The sequence below is a fragment of the Xenopus laevis genome, chromosome 7L (genome assembly GCF_017654675.1).
Source record: "Xenopus laevis strain J_2021 chromosome 7L, Xenopus_laevis_v10.1, whole genome shotgun sequence".
NCBI lineage: Eukaryota > Metazoa > Chordata > Amphibia > Anura > Pipidae > Xenopus > Xenopus laevis.
Window position 1 is genome coordinate 19,735,489 of NC_054383.1, and position 17,220 is coordinate 19,752,708.

Consider the following 17,220-nt stretch of genomic DNA (forward strand, 5'->3'; position numbering starts at 1 on the left):
CATTTCCTTTTAAAGCTGGATTATGAAACTATAATGGTATTGTTTTAACTGTACGGTATCAATAAAAGAACTGTTCTGGTCCTGTGAAGCAAGATCCCTGCAATGCAGTAAATTGGTTGCATTCATTGTGAATAACATCTTTGTTACAGGTATACAATACCAGAATCCGCGCAGAATCACTTGTCACACAATCTATAAGTAAGGTCCGGGCTGAGATGAGGAAGCATATATTGAGCTCATCTTCTGAAGGTAAAAGTTGAGAAACATTACATATATAAAATATCTAAAACTTGCAAGTACTTTCCTGCATTCTTTCCCCAACATATACCCTCCTATGTACAGTAACTTATGGTACAGTTGCTCTTCTGACCACTTTAGCAATTTGTTATTTTGATTGTTTTCCTGATATTGGCAGTTGTTTTCTGCTGGTAACATCATGATTGCGTAACAGGAACACCCACTACTATTCAGTCCGCTCAGGGACCAAACAAAGTGGCAAAAACTCAATTTATTGATGCAAAGAGCATCTCCTGACACCCTGAACAGAGAAGCTTTAGGAGAGGTTTCTGGCAGAAGTGAATTAACCTTTCACTATTCTGTCCAACCCCTGCAAAGATAGAGTAGCAGGGGGTGCTCCTGTTACACATTCATGATATTGGCAGTGAACAACTGCTAATATTGAGAAAATAAAGAAACAATGTCAATGGATAAAGGGGTCAGAAGAGCACTTTTATATATGAAGTTATGTGGGTGGGTATATGCCCCCGTTAATGGCTTGGCACACCTGGATTTTTGGATAACTGCAAAACACATGCTATGTAATCCTTATAATTATAGTTAAATGAGCAGTGAGTTATCTCAGGTCAGTACTACAGTATGTCTGGCACCTTCTGTTTTCATTACTATCTTCAGACATGTAGCCCTAGGCTAAGACCACACTTGACTGATTCTCAGGCTGCAGATAAAAGCAGGCAGAGAAACAACCCCTATGCTTAAAATGGCACAGAACTTAACAAACATAGCACAGAACTTGTTTGTGGTGCTAAAACACAGGAGTATGCATTTTGGTACCGAAATCTGCTCCCTGCCGAAACAGTGATTCCGCTGCAGGCACAGAAGACTGATGATTCAAGTGTAAGGGCTGATACTCTGTTTATCAGCAGTGTGGTCTTAGCCTTAAAGGGGTCCTGTCACCCAACAAAATTATTCAAAATCCTATTTTATCACATTAGTCAAGCAAAATGAACTTTAATTATACTATATAAATTATTTGAATCTTGCTTCCTTCAGTCTGGGATTTTAAAATTATAGCAAGCAGACAGCAGCCATTTTGTGCACACTGTTATTAAGGCAAGTCTTGTATCATCTCAAAATCTTGTTTGTTCACCAGAATTGGGGACCTGATGTCCATCCCCATGCCCTGGCTACACAATTAAATGGTAAAGAGAACAGGAGAATATGCGGAGAGCAGTGACATCTAGGAAGTGCTGAATGGAAAGTGAAAGTAATTGTCTGCCTAAAGCTGGCCATAGACGCAAAGATCCGATCGTACGAATCGTGGATTCGTACGATTTTCGGACCGTGTGTGGAGAGTCCCGACATTTTTCGTCCGCCGGAGATCGGTCGTTTGGTCGATCGGACAGGTTAGAAAATTTCTGTCGCCTGCCGATAATATCTCTGCGTGTATTGCCGCTCGTACGATTTTCAGTGGGAGACTGTCACTAGTGTTGTCAGACATAAGTATCGTACGATTGCTGTCAGGGGCAGAACATTGGGTGATCTGTTCTTATTTGATCGGAATGGTAAAGACTTTGATCTGAATGGTTAGTGGAGGGTCGGTAGATGGGAAAGTCCGATCGTACGTTGATTCGTACGATCGGATCTTTGCCTCTATGGCCAGCTTAAGGCATAGAGGAGGGGCAGACAATATTTGATTGACAGCTGAGATTTTTAAATGAGCTTATAACTAGGGATGCATCGAATCCTTTACGAAGGATTCGGCCGAATACAGAACTGAATCCTAATTTGCATATGCAAATTAGGGGTGGGAAGGTAAAAACATTTTTTACTTCCATGTTTTGTGACAAAAAAGTCACATGATTTCCCTCTCCACCCCTAATTTGCATATGCAAATTAGGATTCGGTTTGGCCGGACAGAAGGATTAGGCCGAAACCTGAACCGAATCCTGGATTTGGTGCATCCCTACTTATAACAGCTATAAATGCTTATTAAAAAAAGAGAAACTGGAATTCATGTTTAATTTGAAAAGGACTTTTATTATACAGATTTTTGTGTCTGGGTGACAGGTCCACTTTAAAGGGATTCTGTCATGATTTTTATGGTATAGTTTTTATTTCTAAATTACACTTTTTACACTGCACATAATTCACGCTACAATATAAAATTTCATTGCTGAACCAGCAAGTGTATTTTTTTTTTTTGTAATATTGGTGAGTAGGCGCCATCTCAGGTCACTTTGCCTGGTCATGTGCTTTTAGAAAGAGCCAGCACTTTAGGATGGAACTGCTTTCTGGTAGGCTGTTGTTTCTCCTACTCAATTTAACTGAATGTGTTGCAGTGGGACCTGGATTTTACTATTGAGTGTTGTTCTTAGATCTACCAGGCAGCTGTTATCTTGTGTTGCTATGTACTGCTATGTGGTTACCTTCCCATTGTTCTGTTGTTAGGCTGCTGGGGGTAAAGGGAAGGGGTGATATCACTCCAATTTCAAGTACAGCAGTAAAGAGTGACTGAAGTTTATCAGGGCACAAGTGACATGACTGGGGGCAGCTGGGAAACTGACAATATGTCTAGCTCCATGTCAGATTTCAAAATTAAATATAAAAAAATCTGTTGATGGATTTCAGTGCAGAATTTTGCTGGAGCAGCACTATTAACTGATGCATTTTGGAAATAAAATTCCCTTTAAACACGTTTACAATTCTGGGGGTATGATGAGATTCAGAACTCTTCCTAGGAAGCAAAATGCCTGAAAATGCAGTACAGACGCTCAAAAAATGCAAAGGGAGCAAAACGCTCAGTGTCACCCAGGTTGCCCTGCAGCTACAACATTGTCAAGTGTATGAGACATCTATGTGACTGATGTACAGAGCCAACAATAGGCAGACTGTAGCCTGGAGGCATGCTGAGTTTTTAAAGAATGTGTAGCCAGGACTCAATATGAGGGAGTGGTTCACTCACGGCTTGTTCTGTCTGCATTTTCCTGTAGTAGCTTAGGGTAAAAAGATCACATAGAAATTCAGGGACATGTCACAAAAAAACACACTTGGCATTTGTGTTTCAGATTTCCATTATAGTGCATGTATAATACCCGTTATCCAGAAACTTCTGAATTACGGAAAGGCTGTCTCCCATAGACTCCATTATAATATAAATAATCCAAATTTTAAAAAATTATTTCCTTTTTCTCTGTAATAATCAGTACCTTGCACTTGATCCCAACTGACATATAATTATTTCTCATTGAAAGCACCTATTGGTTTTTTTTTTTTAATGTTTACATGATTTTCTTGATGATCCAAATTACGGAAAGACCCGTTATCCGGAAAACCACAGGTCCCAAGAATTCTGGATAATGGGTCCCATACCTGTACTATTTTCCCTGCTGTAAGGAAATTCAGCTTAAATTAAAATTCACTTGTTTTATTCTTGCAGGAAAACTATTTTGCTTGTACCCCGAGGACTTTGCGCATGAGATGAAACCATTCCTGACAGCAAAAGTGGAAGAGTGCAATTTGATTTCAATGGTTCTGTTTCTGAAGAGAATGGACATTGCGGGTCTAGCTCACTGTGACTTTATCAACAGGCCAGGTACTCTCCATCATTAGTAGCATGGTCCTCACCAAATAGGTTTGCTTGAGTTCATGTTAGACCTGTCAGCTACAAGTAGCAGCTACAGGTATGGGATCCGTTATCTGGAAACCCGTTACCCAGATCATAATTATGGAAAGGCCGTCTCCCGTAGACTCCATTTTATCCAAATAATCCCATTTTTTAAAAATTTCTTTTTTCTCTGTAATAATAATAAAACAGTTCCTTGTACTTGATCCTAACTAAGATATAATTAATCCTTATTGGAAGCAAAACCAGCCTCAGGGTCGGACTGGGGGGCCCGGGGCCCACCGGGACTACTGTCCAGGGCCCCCTCCGACCCCCTACCGTGATGTGCTCTGCGTGAGGGCGCCGCTCGACGCTCCTGCTTGAATGGCGCCGCTCAGGGCTCTGTATGAATGACGCTATGCGCAGTGCGGCGCCTAAAGAAATCTTATTTTTTTTTTAACATACTGGTCGGGAGAGGGGTCTGGCCTGGCGGGGGGCCCATTAAGGGTCGGGGCCCACCGAGTTTTTTCCGGTTTCCCGCCGGGCCAGTCCGACACTGACCAGCCTACTGGGTTTATTTAATGTTTACATGGTTTTCTAGTAGACAAGGTATGAAGATCTAAATTACAGAAAGATCTGTTATCCTGAAAACTGCAGGTCCCGAGCATTCTGGATAACAGGTCCCATACCTGTACTAATCTTCTGATGTAACATAAGGCATTTTGGCAAGATTACACAATTCAAATCTTTTACTGGTGGAGATTCAGGTCGACTGCTGTACAAAGTTGCTTTTGTTGCTCACATTGCAGGAGATTTAGTAAGGGTGACAAAACTGTCATATTTCACAACATTGCTAAATAGGGAGAGATCTGGGGAAATTTGCCTTTTCTGCTTCCACATGTAGCAGCAATCAAAATGCCTCTGTTATGTATATAAGATAACAAGATGCTTGACATAGTTCAGCTAATCAGCATGCTAACTGGTGAATATTTCTTGCATCTGTAATTTTTTTGCTCAGTTGAATTCTCATTGGTGAATTGTTGCCCATGTGTGATGAGGTTTTTTTTTTATCAACTTCTATGAAGACGTACGGACAGCGTGATGGTTTGTTTTAGTGTCCCTTTAGGTAAGCTCCAGTTCTGAAGTGCCTTGAAGTCAGTGGAGACATTTGACAGGCTAGTCGGTCAACTGTAGCAATCCCAAATGTATATATGTAAGCAAAAGAACATCTAATTATAATAAGATAACTCACCAAAGTAGAATGTTGGCCCAGGTGCTCCTGCCCCAGGCCCTCATCTCAGGGGAGCGGACAATCTGTATACAAAAACATTTAGGGGACTCTAGGAAGCCATGTATACATTAGACCAAAAGTAGTTGGTTAAAAAGTAGAAAATATCTTTATTTAAACAATCATATCGGTCGAGCCTCATGTGTTTTGTGTACCTAAGACACTTAATTATAGGCACTCTTATATTACTCTATACCATTGCTGGGTGGCCATTTTCGAAGTTCTGTAATTACAGGTGTGGGATCCATTATCTGGAAACCTGTTATCCAGAAAGCTCCTTATTACGGAAGGGCCATCTCCCATAGACTCCATTTTATTAAATTTTTTAAAAAATGATTTCCTTTTTCTCTGTAATAATAAAACAGTACCTTGTATTTGATCCCAAATAAGATATAATTAATCTTTATTGGAAGCAAAACCAGCCTATTCGGTTTATTTAATGTTTACATGATTTTCTAGTAGACTTAAGGTATGAAGATCCATATTACTGGAATATGATTAGGAGAGGCCTGAATAGAAAGAGAAGTAATAAAAAGCAGCAGTAACAATACATTTATAGCCTTACAGAGCATTTGTTTTTTAGATGGGGTCTGTGACCCCCATTTGAAAGCTATAGCATACTAAGAGTTAATTAAAAGGTTTACCACCCCTTTAAGGCCCTTGGCATATGGAGCATTTTTAGCACTGCTGTCATTAGGTAGAAAGCAGTCAATAACAACCCTGTCTTATAGTATTTCTCAAGGAGGTCCACCTTTACTCCTCCATCTGCATCAACCGTACTGTTTTCCAGTATGAGCAGATGGGAGTTATTAGTCCATCCCTTTGTGGAGCCTAATGACTGCTGCCGCCTGAAATACTTGGTGTTCCATTTATTCAACAAGCGCCGAGTTAATCTCTTTTGCTTTTACTGTAGTGCAACAGTGTCACAAAGGTCAAAAGAGAAGAACCTTACTTAAATCCATCCATTGAAGAGTCACAAAGAGCACATCTAACTAAATAAATCACTCATATTAAAGGAATTGTTTCCCTTTGACTTAACTTTTAGTATGATGTAGAGCAGGGGTCCCCAACCTTTTTTACCCATGAGCCACACTCAAGTATAAAATAATGTTGGAGAGCAACACGAGCATGCAAAAAAATCTTCCAAATAGGAGTCTCTGTTGGCAGTACACGTGTTTTTTTATCCAACTAAAGCTTGCCTTTAAGTCAGGAATTTAAAAATAAGCACCTGCTTGGAGGCCATTGGGAGCAACATCTAAGGGGTCAAAGAGCAACATGTTGCTCACGAGCTAATGTTTGGGAATCACTGATGTAGAGAGTGATATTCTGAGGCAACAGGCAATTGGTTTTCATTTTATATTGTTGGTTTTTGAGTTATTTAGCTTTTAAATTCAGCAGCTCTGCAGTTTGAATCTATCTGGTTGCTAGGGTCCAAATGACCCTAGCTTCCATGCACTGATTTGAATTAGAGACTGATGTATGAAAAGGAGAGGGCCTGAATAGAAAGCGGAGTAATAAAAAGTAGCAATAACAAGAGTTAGAAGAAGAAGAAGAATGCAAGTAATGCAAAAACGATAAAAAAATAAAATAATGACAATCAAATGAAATGTTACTTAGAATTAGCCAATCTACACAATACTAAACAATAACTTAAAGGTGAACCACTCCTTTAATCCAAAAACAGCGTATGCCAGGGCAGTATCTGTTTCATTTAGGTTTGTCTTACTTGCCCTTCTAAATGAAAATATTTTTTTCTAATCTAAGAATGCACATATCAAGGAATAAGAATGCACATATCAAGGAATAAGAATGCACATATCAAGGAATAAGAATGCACATATCAAGGAATAAGAATGCACATATCAAGGGATAAGAATGCACATATCAAGGGATAAGAATGCACATATCAAGGGATAAGAATGCACATATTAAGGGATACAAAATGCACGTATTAAGGGATACAAAATGCACGTATTAAGGGATAAAAATGCACGTATTAAGGGATAAAAATGCACATATCAAGGGATAAGAATGCACATATCGAGGAATAAGAATCCAAATATTGAGGAATAAGAATGCACATATTAAGGGATAATAATTTAAGAATGCACATATCAAGGAATAAGAATGCACATATCGAGGAATAAGTGCACATATCAAGGGATCAGAAAATTAAGAATGCACATATCAAGGAATAAGAATGCACATATCAAGGAATAAAAATGCACATATCAAGGAATAAAAATGCACATATCAAGGAATAAGAATGCACATATCAAGGAATAAGAATGCACATATCAAGGAATAAGAATGCACAGATCAAGGGATAAGAATGCACAGATCAAGGGACAATAATTGCAGTAAAAGCCATGCACTCAAAAGCAGAGGAGCTTTATCGTCCCTACTACTGTATTTCAGAAAGAAACTGGATGAAGTATTCATGAGAAAAAGTTCTGTTCCTTGCAAAGTCGTCTTAAGACATAAATGTCATTGTGCTGAAATGCCTCGCATCCACAAGAAAGCTCAGTGAAACGGATTGGTGTCTTTAATGTCGCTTTCTCTGAAGTTAGTTTGTGTGCCTCCAGGGAAGACGTGTAACAGGCTGCTCACTGCTTTAAGTATTTCTTTAAAACATTGTACCCTTTTTCTCCCTACTTTGTGAGTAGAGTTGAAATAGAATTTCTGTTCAAAGCAGTAGTTCAGGGTGCGTTATCTCTGCAGAATGCTGTGCCAGAGCATAGACTAAATGCTTTATTTCCAGTTTTGTTTTCGCCATAGCACATCAGTTTGGCCCTTGTTGGTAATTCATCTGAATGTACAATATGATCGGCTGCATTTGAAATGGATCTGTCATGTGCTGATAGCCCTTACATCCATATGTACAGTAATTAAATGTATTTTAATGACAAATTAGTTACCGTTATTCCCAAAGTGCCATTAAAACTGCAGTATAGAGATTAATGGGATTAAGTTCTGCAGTCATAGCTTCTACTGGTGAAAAAGCTGCAACCATCGTGTTGCATTAATTCAAGTTTTTTACAGTCAGGTTTTTTCATAAATAAACATTCCAGTTGTGAGTTTATTCGAGGTAGGAAAAAACCTCATAAACTCGATCTTTGATAAACAACCCCATAACGTTTAAACGATTTTTTTTCTACACTTAAGGCATGGAGATCTAAATTACAGAAAGATCCCTTATCTGGAAACCCCATGTCCCAAGCATTCTGGATTACAGGTCCTATACAGTTATGGGACCTGTTGTGCAGAATGCTTGGGACCTGGGGTTTTCTGGATAATTGATATTTCCGTAATTTGGATCTTCAAGTCTACTAGAAAATCATATAAACATGAAATAAACCCAATACGCTGGTTTTGCTTCCAGTAAGGATTAATTATATCTTAGTTGGGATCAAGTACAAGGTACTGTTTTATTATTACAGAGAAAACATTTTTAAAAATGTGGATTCTTTGGATAAAATGGAGTCTATGGGAGATGGCATTCAGTAATTCTGAGCTTTCTGGATAATGGGTTTCCGGATAACGGATCCTGTATAAGTTACGCAGAGTCAGAATGAATTATATATGTGCTATTGTGATGTGTGGGCTGGCCCGATACCCGCGGGTTCGGGCCGAGCTCGCACTGCTCTTCGTGGGTCTATAAAAGGAACCCTGAAGTCAAATGTTCGCGGGCGTGGCCTGAGGGAGGGCGGGTTAGGGTCGGGGGTGGGTCAGGAAAAACCCTAACCTCGCTCACTACTATAACAAGCTGCAAGTACAAGTAGCAGTACACAAGTATCAGTTTATAGATAGATAGATAGATAAGCCACAATAGTGCAAGCTATAACACTATATTTATTCTGCAGAAAGCTTTACAATAACTGAGTAAACAGCTCTAGAAGCTCTCTGTTTGTTTAGGATTGCAGCTGCCATATTAACTTGGTGTGACATCACTTCCTGGCTGAGTCTCTCCCTGCTCACTCATAGATCTGGGCTCAGATTACAGCATGGAGGGAGGGGGAAAGGGAGGGCGAGAGAGGAGAAAACTGAGCATGCTCAAGCCCTAGCCCTGGAGGATTAAGCTGTAAACAGGAAGTCTGATACAAAAGCCCATGCGTACACAATAAAAGGAAAGAAATGCTGTGTTTCTTTTGACAGAGGACTCAGAGCAGTATTACTTTGAGGGTTTACTGGTATATTTATATAGACCTTTCTGATAAAGCTTATGTAATTTTAGCCTTTCCTTTTCCTTTAATGCTTCGCCATGACTACATGATGTCCTTTTAATTCAGCCTTTCCACTGCTTGTATAGTGGAAACAAGTCATCTGCCATTCTAGGTCTAAAGAGCATTTAGCAGCTGGATATTGAGATTGTAAGTGTTGGAATTTGCGCCCAGCTCCAGGCTAAATGCATTGCCATTACAGCACGCTCTTCACAGCTGTCACTCATAATGCACAGAGATATCCGGATCCCCACTTCAGTAATCATGAATTTTCCGCATAGGGTTTAGTTATTTCTGCTGGCGACTCTGTCACCTTTGTTCCACGGCAGTGGTTTGTTTATAAAAAAGACTGATTTGCGAAGCATGATGATTGGCAGGGAATACATTATAACCTTCTGCAACTGAATTAAGATCCAAAGCTTGGCTTAATTAATAGAAAATTAGAGTCACAGCTGCCGGCACTGCAGTAATAGACTGTAACGTCTCAGATGTTCAGCCCTGCGCATTTACAGAGAAGTGCTGCAAAGCATTATTCAAACTATTAAAAAAAAAAAAAGTAAAATACATTTATTGTACTGATGAAACCCAAATCCATTTATTTACAAATAAAAAATGTAACATCTAAGGGCCTCCTTCTAATGATCTAATCTGTTCTCAATGCTGTTTAACTGCATACAGCTGTATTTACTGATCCTCTGCGTGTGCGTTTTTGTGGTGCTATAAAATCCATACATTATAGATCTCATTTCCTTTAAAGGATACTGTCATGGGAAAAAAATATTTTTTTCCAAACGCATCAGTTAATAGTGCTACTCAAGCAGAATTGTGCACTCAAAAACATCACTCAAAAGAGCAAACAGATTTTTTTACAATTAATTTTAAAATTGTAAAAATGGAGCTAGACATATTGTCCGTTTCCTAGCTGACCCCAGTCATGTGACGTGTGGTCTGATAAACTTAAGTCACTCTTTACTGCTGTACTGCAAGTTGGAGTGATATCACCCCCTTTCCCCCCCCCCCCCCAGCAGCCTAACAGAACAATGGGAAGGTAACCAGATAGCAGCTCCCTAACATCATAAAGATCAGCTCATTATACAGATGGCTTCTTAGTGAACAGCTGGGCTTGTACGAACCAGGAAGTAGAATTTGACTACTGTCAGTTTCAGATTAGGACAATAAACAATAGAACTGAGCAGAGTGTTGTCAGGAGACTCTTGCTGCATTAGTTATTCAAGCTTTTGCTATGGACAGAAGAGGGTGCTCCGTTACATATTAACAGTATAGAACTGCTGCTATTAAATTTAAAGGAAAACATAATTAAGTGCAAAAGTGCTCTGAATTTTTTAAAATTCAGCTTCAAGTCAAATCCAAATGCCTGACGAACTCCAGTCCAAAATGTTAAAGAAGTGTCTTCAGGTCACACTAGTAACATATCAGAATAGCTTGATACCCATCCAAAATTAAAATATCCAAGGGGTAAAGAAACCTAATACAATTATTGGATAAAGTTGTGAACGCGATGAGATGTTTCTCGGTCACAAATAGAAACACCTTTAATTCCAACTGTAATTGAAATGAGCAAAGGCAGGAAACGCGTTACCCTTTTCAGAATTCATGAAGCACATGGAAATGGATTAGACATGACGGAGCGTAAGGTCGCTAATTGAATTCACATGACCCCAGTCAGATGTTGCTTCTTTTTTTTTTACATTAAAAACCATCGAACCCTTCCATGCTGGAAATCTTTTGATTCAAGGAAACTCACAGAAGCAAATGAATTACAAGATTAATGTTGGGGAGATGGCTTTCATGCGGACCTCCTGATTTACTGCTTGGCTTGAGGTCCGCTCCTATTCCTGGCAGCACACCTCCTGCTGTGATAGACAGCTTTTCTTTTCAACATCTAGATGAAAAGAGGCACATTTAGTAATGGTGAATGGCATGGCGTTTTCACTACAGACAGATTGATACACTTGTGTTGTATTTTTTCTCTCATGTCAAAACCTCCTTTGAAGAGCTTAAACTAAATCGTGCAGCAGGTCCAACTGATAAAAATGGGGTTTGCAGGTAGGGATGCACTGAATGAGGATTCAGTTCTGGATTAGGCCTTTTTCAGCAAGATTCGGATACTGCCGAATCCTCGTGCCTGGCCGAACCGAATCCTTAAAGGAATAGTTTGGTGTGAAAATAAAAACTGTGTAAATAGATAGCCTGTGCAAAATAAAAAATGTTTCTAATATAGTTAGTTAGCCAAAAATGTAATGTATAAAGGCTGGAGTGACTGGATGTCTAATAAAACAGCCAGAATCCAACTTCCTGCTTTTCAGCTCTATAACTCTGAGTTAGTCAGCGACTTGAAGGGGGGCCACATGGGACATTTCTGTTCAGTAAGTTTGCAATTTACCCTCAGCATTCAGCTCAGATTCAAAAGCAACAAATATGACCCATGTGGCCCCCCCCTCAAGTCTCTGATTGTTTACTGCCTGGTAACCAGGGTAACCAGTCAGTGTAAACCAAGAGAGCTGAAAAGCAGGAAGTAGTGTCCTGACTGACTTGCTATACATCAAATCACTCCAGCCTTTATACATTACATTTTTGGCTAACTAACTATATTAGAAACATGTTTTATTTTGCACAGCCTATCTATTTACCCAGTTTTTATTTTTACACTGAACAATTCCTTTAAAATAATGTGACTTTTCATTGCAAAACAAGGATGTAAATAATTTAGTCAGGTGCTGCTCTCTTCCCCCCCCCTCCTCCATGATTTGTGTATGTAAATTAGGGTCCTGATTTGGTTTGGAATTTGGCCAAATCTTTCACAAAGGATTTGGGAGATTTTCGACCGAATCTAGATAACAGGACCCATACCTGTATAATGATTATAAAGAACTTTTTCAATGACAGGCATAGCATTCTATTATTAAAGCACTAAAATCTTCACAGTCCCGTATATGAAATCCTACAAGGTATTTACGTTGTAATGAAACATGTTAATAGTTTTTATTGCCTCTGTGTCTCTTCCTCCCCGGTGTTACTTTATTGTTTGCTTTCTGCCCTGTGTACAAGCGGCAGTTTTTCATTTCATGCCTGGCTGCCGAGACTCCGGCGTCCTATACTCTTTCTGCTCCAGTGCTCTAACTTTACAAGGTCTAGCCTCTCCTAACATTAAACCTGCCTCAAAATCTAATAAATATTACCACTCGCTAGAAAGCCTTTTGTGCTACACTGTTGAGCATGGCCATAAAAGCATCTAAACTTATATCGTTTTGATCCCTGTTAAACACTGATTAGACAATATCGGCTGTGCTGAACACCCGGTGATTGGCGTTCCTTGGAGATAACAAGGTGTCTGTTATTCTAGGTGAACAGAAACATATACAGGTATTGGATCCGTTATCCAGTAAGCTCAGAATTACGGAAAGGCCGTCTCCCATAGACTCCATTTAATCCAAATAATCCACATTTTTCTTAATTATTTCTATTTTCTCTGTAATAAAAAAACCAGTATCTTGTACTTGATCCAAACTAAGATATAATTAATCCTTATTGGAAGCAAACCCAACCTATTGGCTTTATTTAATGTTTACATGATTTTCTAGTAGACTTAAAGGGATACTGTCATGGGAAACATGTTTTTTTCAAAATGTATCAGTTAACAGTGCTGCTCCAGCAGAATTCTGCACTGAAATCCATTTTTCAAAAAAGCAAACAGATTTTTTTTATATTCAATTTTGAAATCTAACATGGGGATAGACATTTTGTCAGTTTCCCAGCTGCCCCAGTCATGTGACTTGTGCTCTGATAAACTTCAGTCACTCTTTACTGCTGTACTGCAAGTTGGAGTGATATCACCTGCCTTTAATCACCCCAGCAGCCTAACAAAAGAACAATGGAAAGGTAACCAGATAGCAGCTCCCTAACACAAGTTAACAGCTCCCTGGTAGATCTAAGAACAGCACTCGATAGTAAAAGCCAAGTCCCACTGCGACTGATTCAGTTAAATTGAGTAGGAGAAACAACAGCCTGCCAAAAAGTAGTTCCATCCTAAAGTGCTGGCACAAGTCACATGACTGGGAAACTGACAAAATGTCTAGCCCCATGTCAGATTTCAAAATTGAATATAAAAAAATCTGTTTGCTCTTTTGAGAAATGGATTTCAGTGCAGAATTCTGCTGGAGCAGCACTATTAACTGACGCGTTTTGAAAAAAACATGTTTTCCCATGACAGTATCCCTTTAAGGTATGAAGATGCAAATTACGGAAAGATCCGTTATCCGGAAAACCCCAGGTCCCAAAAATTCTGGATAACGGGTCCCATACCTGTATTGATTACCTGATCTATTGCTCTACTGAAACCACAGATGGTTACATGGTACTGTAACTGGGAAACCCCTTCTGTTTCTGTTTTTTGAATAGCAACTAAATCTTTTACGCAAATTCCCTTAATTTCAATTGTGCTTTGTAGTCGAGAACCTCAGTGTAGTGTATGTTACTGTTGTATGATTTGTTTTTCATATTATTTTAATAAAAGCTTTCCATTCTAAGGGGGATATGTATTAAAAGTTTGCCCAGGAGCAGTAACCTATAGCAACCAATCAGCAGGTAGCATTTACTGATCACCTGTTTAAAAGCAAACATCCGATTGGTTGCTATGGGTTACTGCTCTTGGGCAAACTTAGTGCCTTTTATTACATATAGGGGTAAATGTGTAAATTATAGAATCCCTGTTGTCAGGTGCTGTTGTAGGGGTGGCATTATGATTAGAGCTCAGGTACTTAATTGTTTTCATAGTGGACCCTCTGTGACCAAAGAATTCAGAATAACTTATGTATCGTCTTCTAAATACTATTGTCTACTTTGGAGCAAACTTTCACTGTATTAATGGGAATGATGGAGATCTATGCTAAACAGTATGGAGCCCATTTTTGTGTCCCAACACTTTTGCCCTAGAAATAGGGATGCGCTGAATCTACCCGAATCCTGTGTAAAAGATTTGGCGAATACCAAGCCAAATCCGAACCCTAATTTGCATAAGCAGATTGGGGAAATGAGGGGGAAAGAAAGTAAAAAAGAATCCTTGGATTCGAAATTTGGTTTGGCCAGGCACTTGGATTTGGCTAAATTTGAATCCTGCTGAAAGAGGCCGAATCCCAGATTCGGGGCACACCTACCTAGAATTAGGGATGCACCGAATCCACTATTTTGGATTTGGCCGAATCCTTTGCAAAAGATGCGCCCGAGAACCGAATCTGAATCCTAATTTGCCTATGCGAGTTAGGCATGGGAAGGGGAAAACTATTTTTACTTCCTTGTTTTGTGACAAAAAGTCACGCAATTTCCCTCCCCGCCTAGGGTTGACACCCGGCCAGTATTATACCGGCCTAGTCGGTAAAACATCTGCCGGGGCCGGTATTACAAATTTACCGGCAATGTAGCTGCCGTTAATTTGTAATACCCTTATCAAAAACCCTTGCCCTCCACTGGCCAGTAATTTTTTTTTTTTATAAAAGGTGGCATCCCCATACGGATTAGTTTCAGCCAGACAGAAGGATTTGGCTGAATCCAATCATGCTGAAAAAGGCAGAATCCCAAACTGAATCCTGGATTCAGTGCATCCTACCTAGAATATGTTGGTATATGCCTCCTGAATATGTTTGGTATATGCCTCCTGAATTAGAAGCCCACCCAACCAGTGCCGTCGGTTCATTGTGCTGCCTCTGCAGGAATCCTGACCAGACCCAGCACGGTTTTTGAAAGGGGTTGTTCACCTTAAAATAAACTTTTAGTATGATGTAGAGCTTTATATTCTGACACAATTTGCAGTTGGCCATCCCTTTGTATTTTTTTGTGGTTTTTAAATTATTTAGCTTTTTGTTCAGCAGCAGTTTGGAATTTCAGCAGGTATCAGGTTTGCTAGGGTTCCAATAGCAACCAGGAAATGTTCTGAATGAGAAACTGGAATAAGAATGGGGGTTGAATACAATGAAAAGTAATAAAAAGTAACAATAATAATAACATTGCTGCCTCAAAGAGCGATAGTTTTTGGCTGTTGGGGTCAGTGAAAGCCTTTTGAAAGCTGGAAAGAGGCAAAATGGCAAATCATTCAACAACTATAAAAAATAAACAATAAAGACAATTAGAAAAGTTGCTAAGAATCTACAATTCTATAACATAATAAAAGTTAACCACCCTTTTAACAGCTACTGCAGACCCCCCTCCTCCTGTTGTTTCTGGCACCATGTCCCTATCAGTGATTTAACATGGTATGGGGGTGGGTAGCAGATGGTGAGCTCCTTTGTCCCTCCAGACTGCTGATGGGAGAACTCCCTGTGCAGGATGCTAGGGGGAGGGCACTCTATGCAGGACACTTCTGATTGGAGAAGCAACCTGCAGGGATGGTAACCCAGAACTGCTCTCCTTGCAGCCATCTTTAAAGAGTGCAGGAGGTGAGAAAGCAAAAGAGGCTTTAAACACCCTCCTTAACTCAGAACAGGTTAGTTTACACTAATTAAATGACAGAATTACAGGGGGAAAAGCTTTGCATATTTACTTTCATTTTTTATAATCCCCTAGTTCCCCTTTAAAAATTGTTAGTTCCTGTTTATGTGCCAAAAATGTTCCAACTGATTATAACATTTAACTTTTTTTTTTCCCCCCCTTCATGCAGACCCTGAAAGTTTAATGCAAGCGCTGGAAGATCTGGATTATTTGGCGGCACTTGACAACGATGGAAATCTCTCTGAATTTGGAATAATTATGTCTGAGTTTCCACTCGATCCACAGCTGTCAAAATCCATTTTAGCTGCCTGCGAATTTGACTGCGTGGATGAAATGCTCACGCTGGCTGCTATGGTTACAGGTATTACACACTAAAACAATAGCCGGCTCTTACTCTGCATACTAAACAGCAGATGTCCTGCTCTCGCTGCAGTAAGCGGGAAAGGTTGATCCTGCCACTGATTCCATGTCTGGCGCCAAGTGAGCAAGCACAGCCTCTTACCACATATCTGAATGCAAATGAGAGGTGTATTGCTTCTAAATGCAAGACAACTGAAGTTTCAAGAGGACAAATGACGCTAATATAGCAATTTCAGGCTGATGCATACTGTAATACAATTAATTTTATACATGAAGCCTTGTGGAACAGATGAGTTATTTGTCTGTGAATGCATCACGGGGGCCTATATCCAATCTCTAAATATCTTGCCACTTTCTCTCTGCAAAGTTGAGATGATGAAATCGCGTGATAGAAATAAAATGGTGACCGGATAAAGGAGAAACAGAAAAAGAACATATTACTAAAGCATTTTACCAGATGTTTATTATAGTTTTCTGATGCATCATTTGATAGAATTCACATTGCAACCTGTTAAAGGAACAGTTCAGTGTAAAAATAAAAACTGGGTAAATAGGCTGTGCAAAATAAAAAAAATGTTATTTATAGTTAGTTAGCGAAAAATGTTATGTATAAAGGCTGGAGTGACTGAATGTCTAACATAATAGCCAGAACACTACTTCCTGCTTTGCAGCTCTCTTGGTTTCCACTGATTGGTTACCAGGCAGTAACAAATCAGAGATTTGAGGGGGTGGGGCACATGGGTCATAACTGTTGCTTTTGAATCTAAGCTGAATGCTATGGATCAATTGCAATCTCACTAAACAGTTATGTCCCATGTGGCCCCCCTTCAAATCGCTGACTAACTCAGAGTTAGAGAGCTGAAAAGCAGGAAGTTCTGTTCTGCTCTGTTCTGTTAGACATCCAGTCACTCCAGCCTGTATACATTACATTTTTGGCCAACTAACTATATTAGAAAAATGTTTTTATTTTGCACAGCCTATCTATTTACCCAGTTTTTATTTTTATACTG

The 17,220-nt window shown here is 39.5% G+C and overlaps 1 protein-coding gene across 2 annotated transcripts in view; it reads left to right on the forward strand.

Moving 5' to 3' along the window:
- Nucleotides 1-17,220, forward strand: part of dhx32.L (DEAH-box helicase 32 (putative) L homeolog) — a 52,372-nt gene that overhangs the window by 19,982 nt on the left and 15,170 nt on the right. For both annotated transcript variants that reach the window (XM_018224587.2, NM_001094793.1), the window contains 3 exon segments: nucleotides 150-249; nucleotides 3,677-3,832; nucleotides 16,020-16,211. In XM_018224587.2, the coding sequence (XP_018080076.1) occupies nucleotides 150-249; nucleotides 3,677-3,832; nucleotides 16,020-16,211 (448 nt within the window).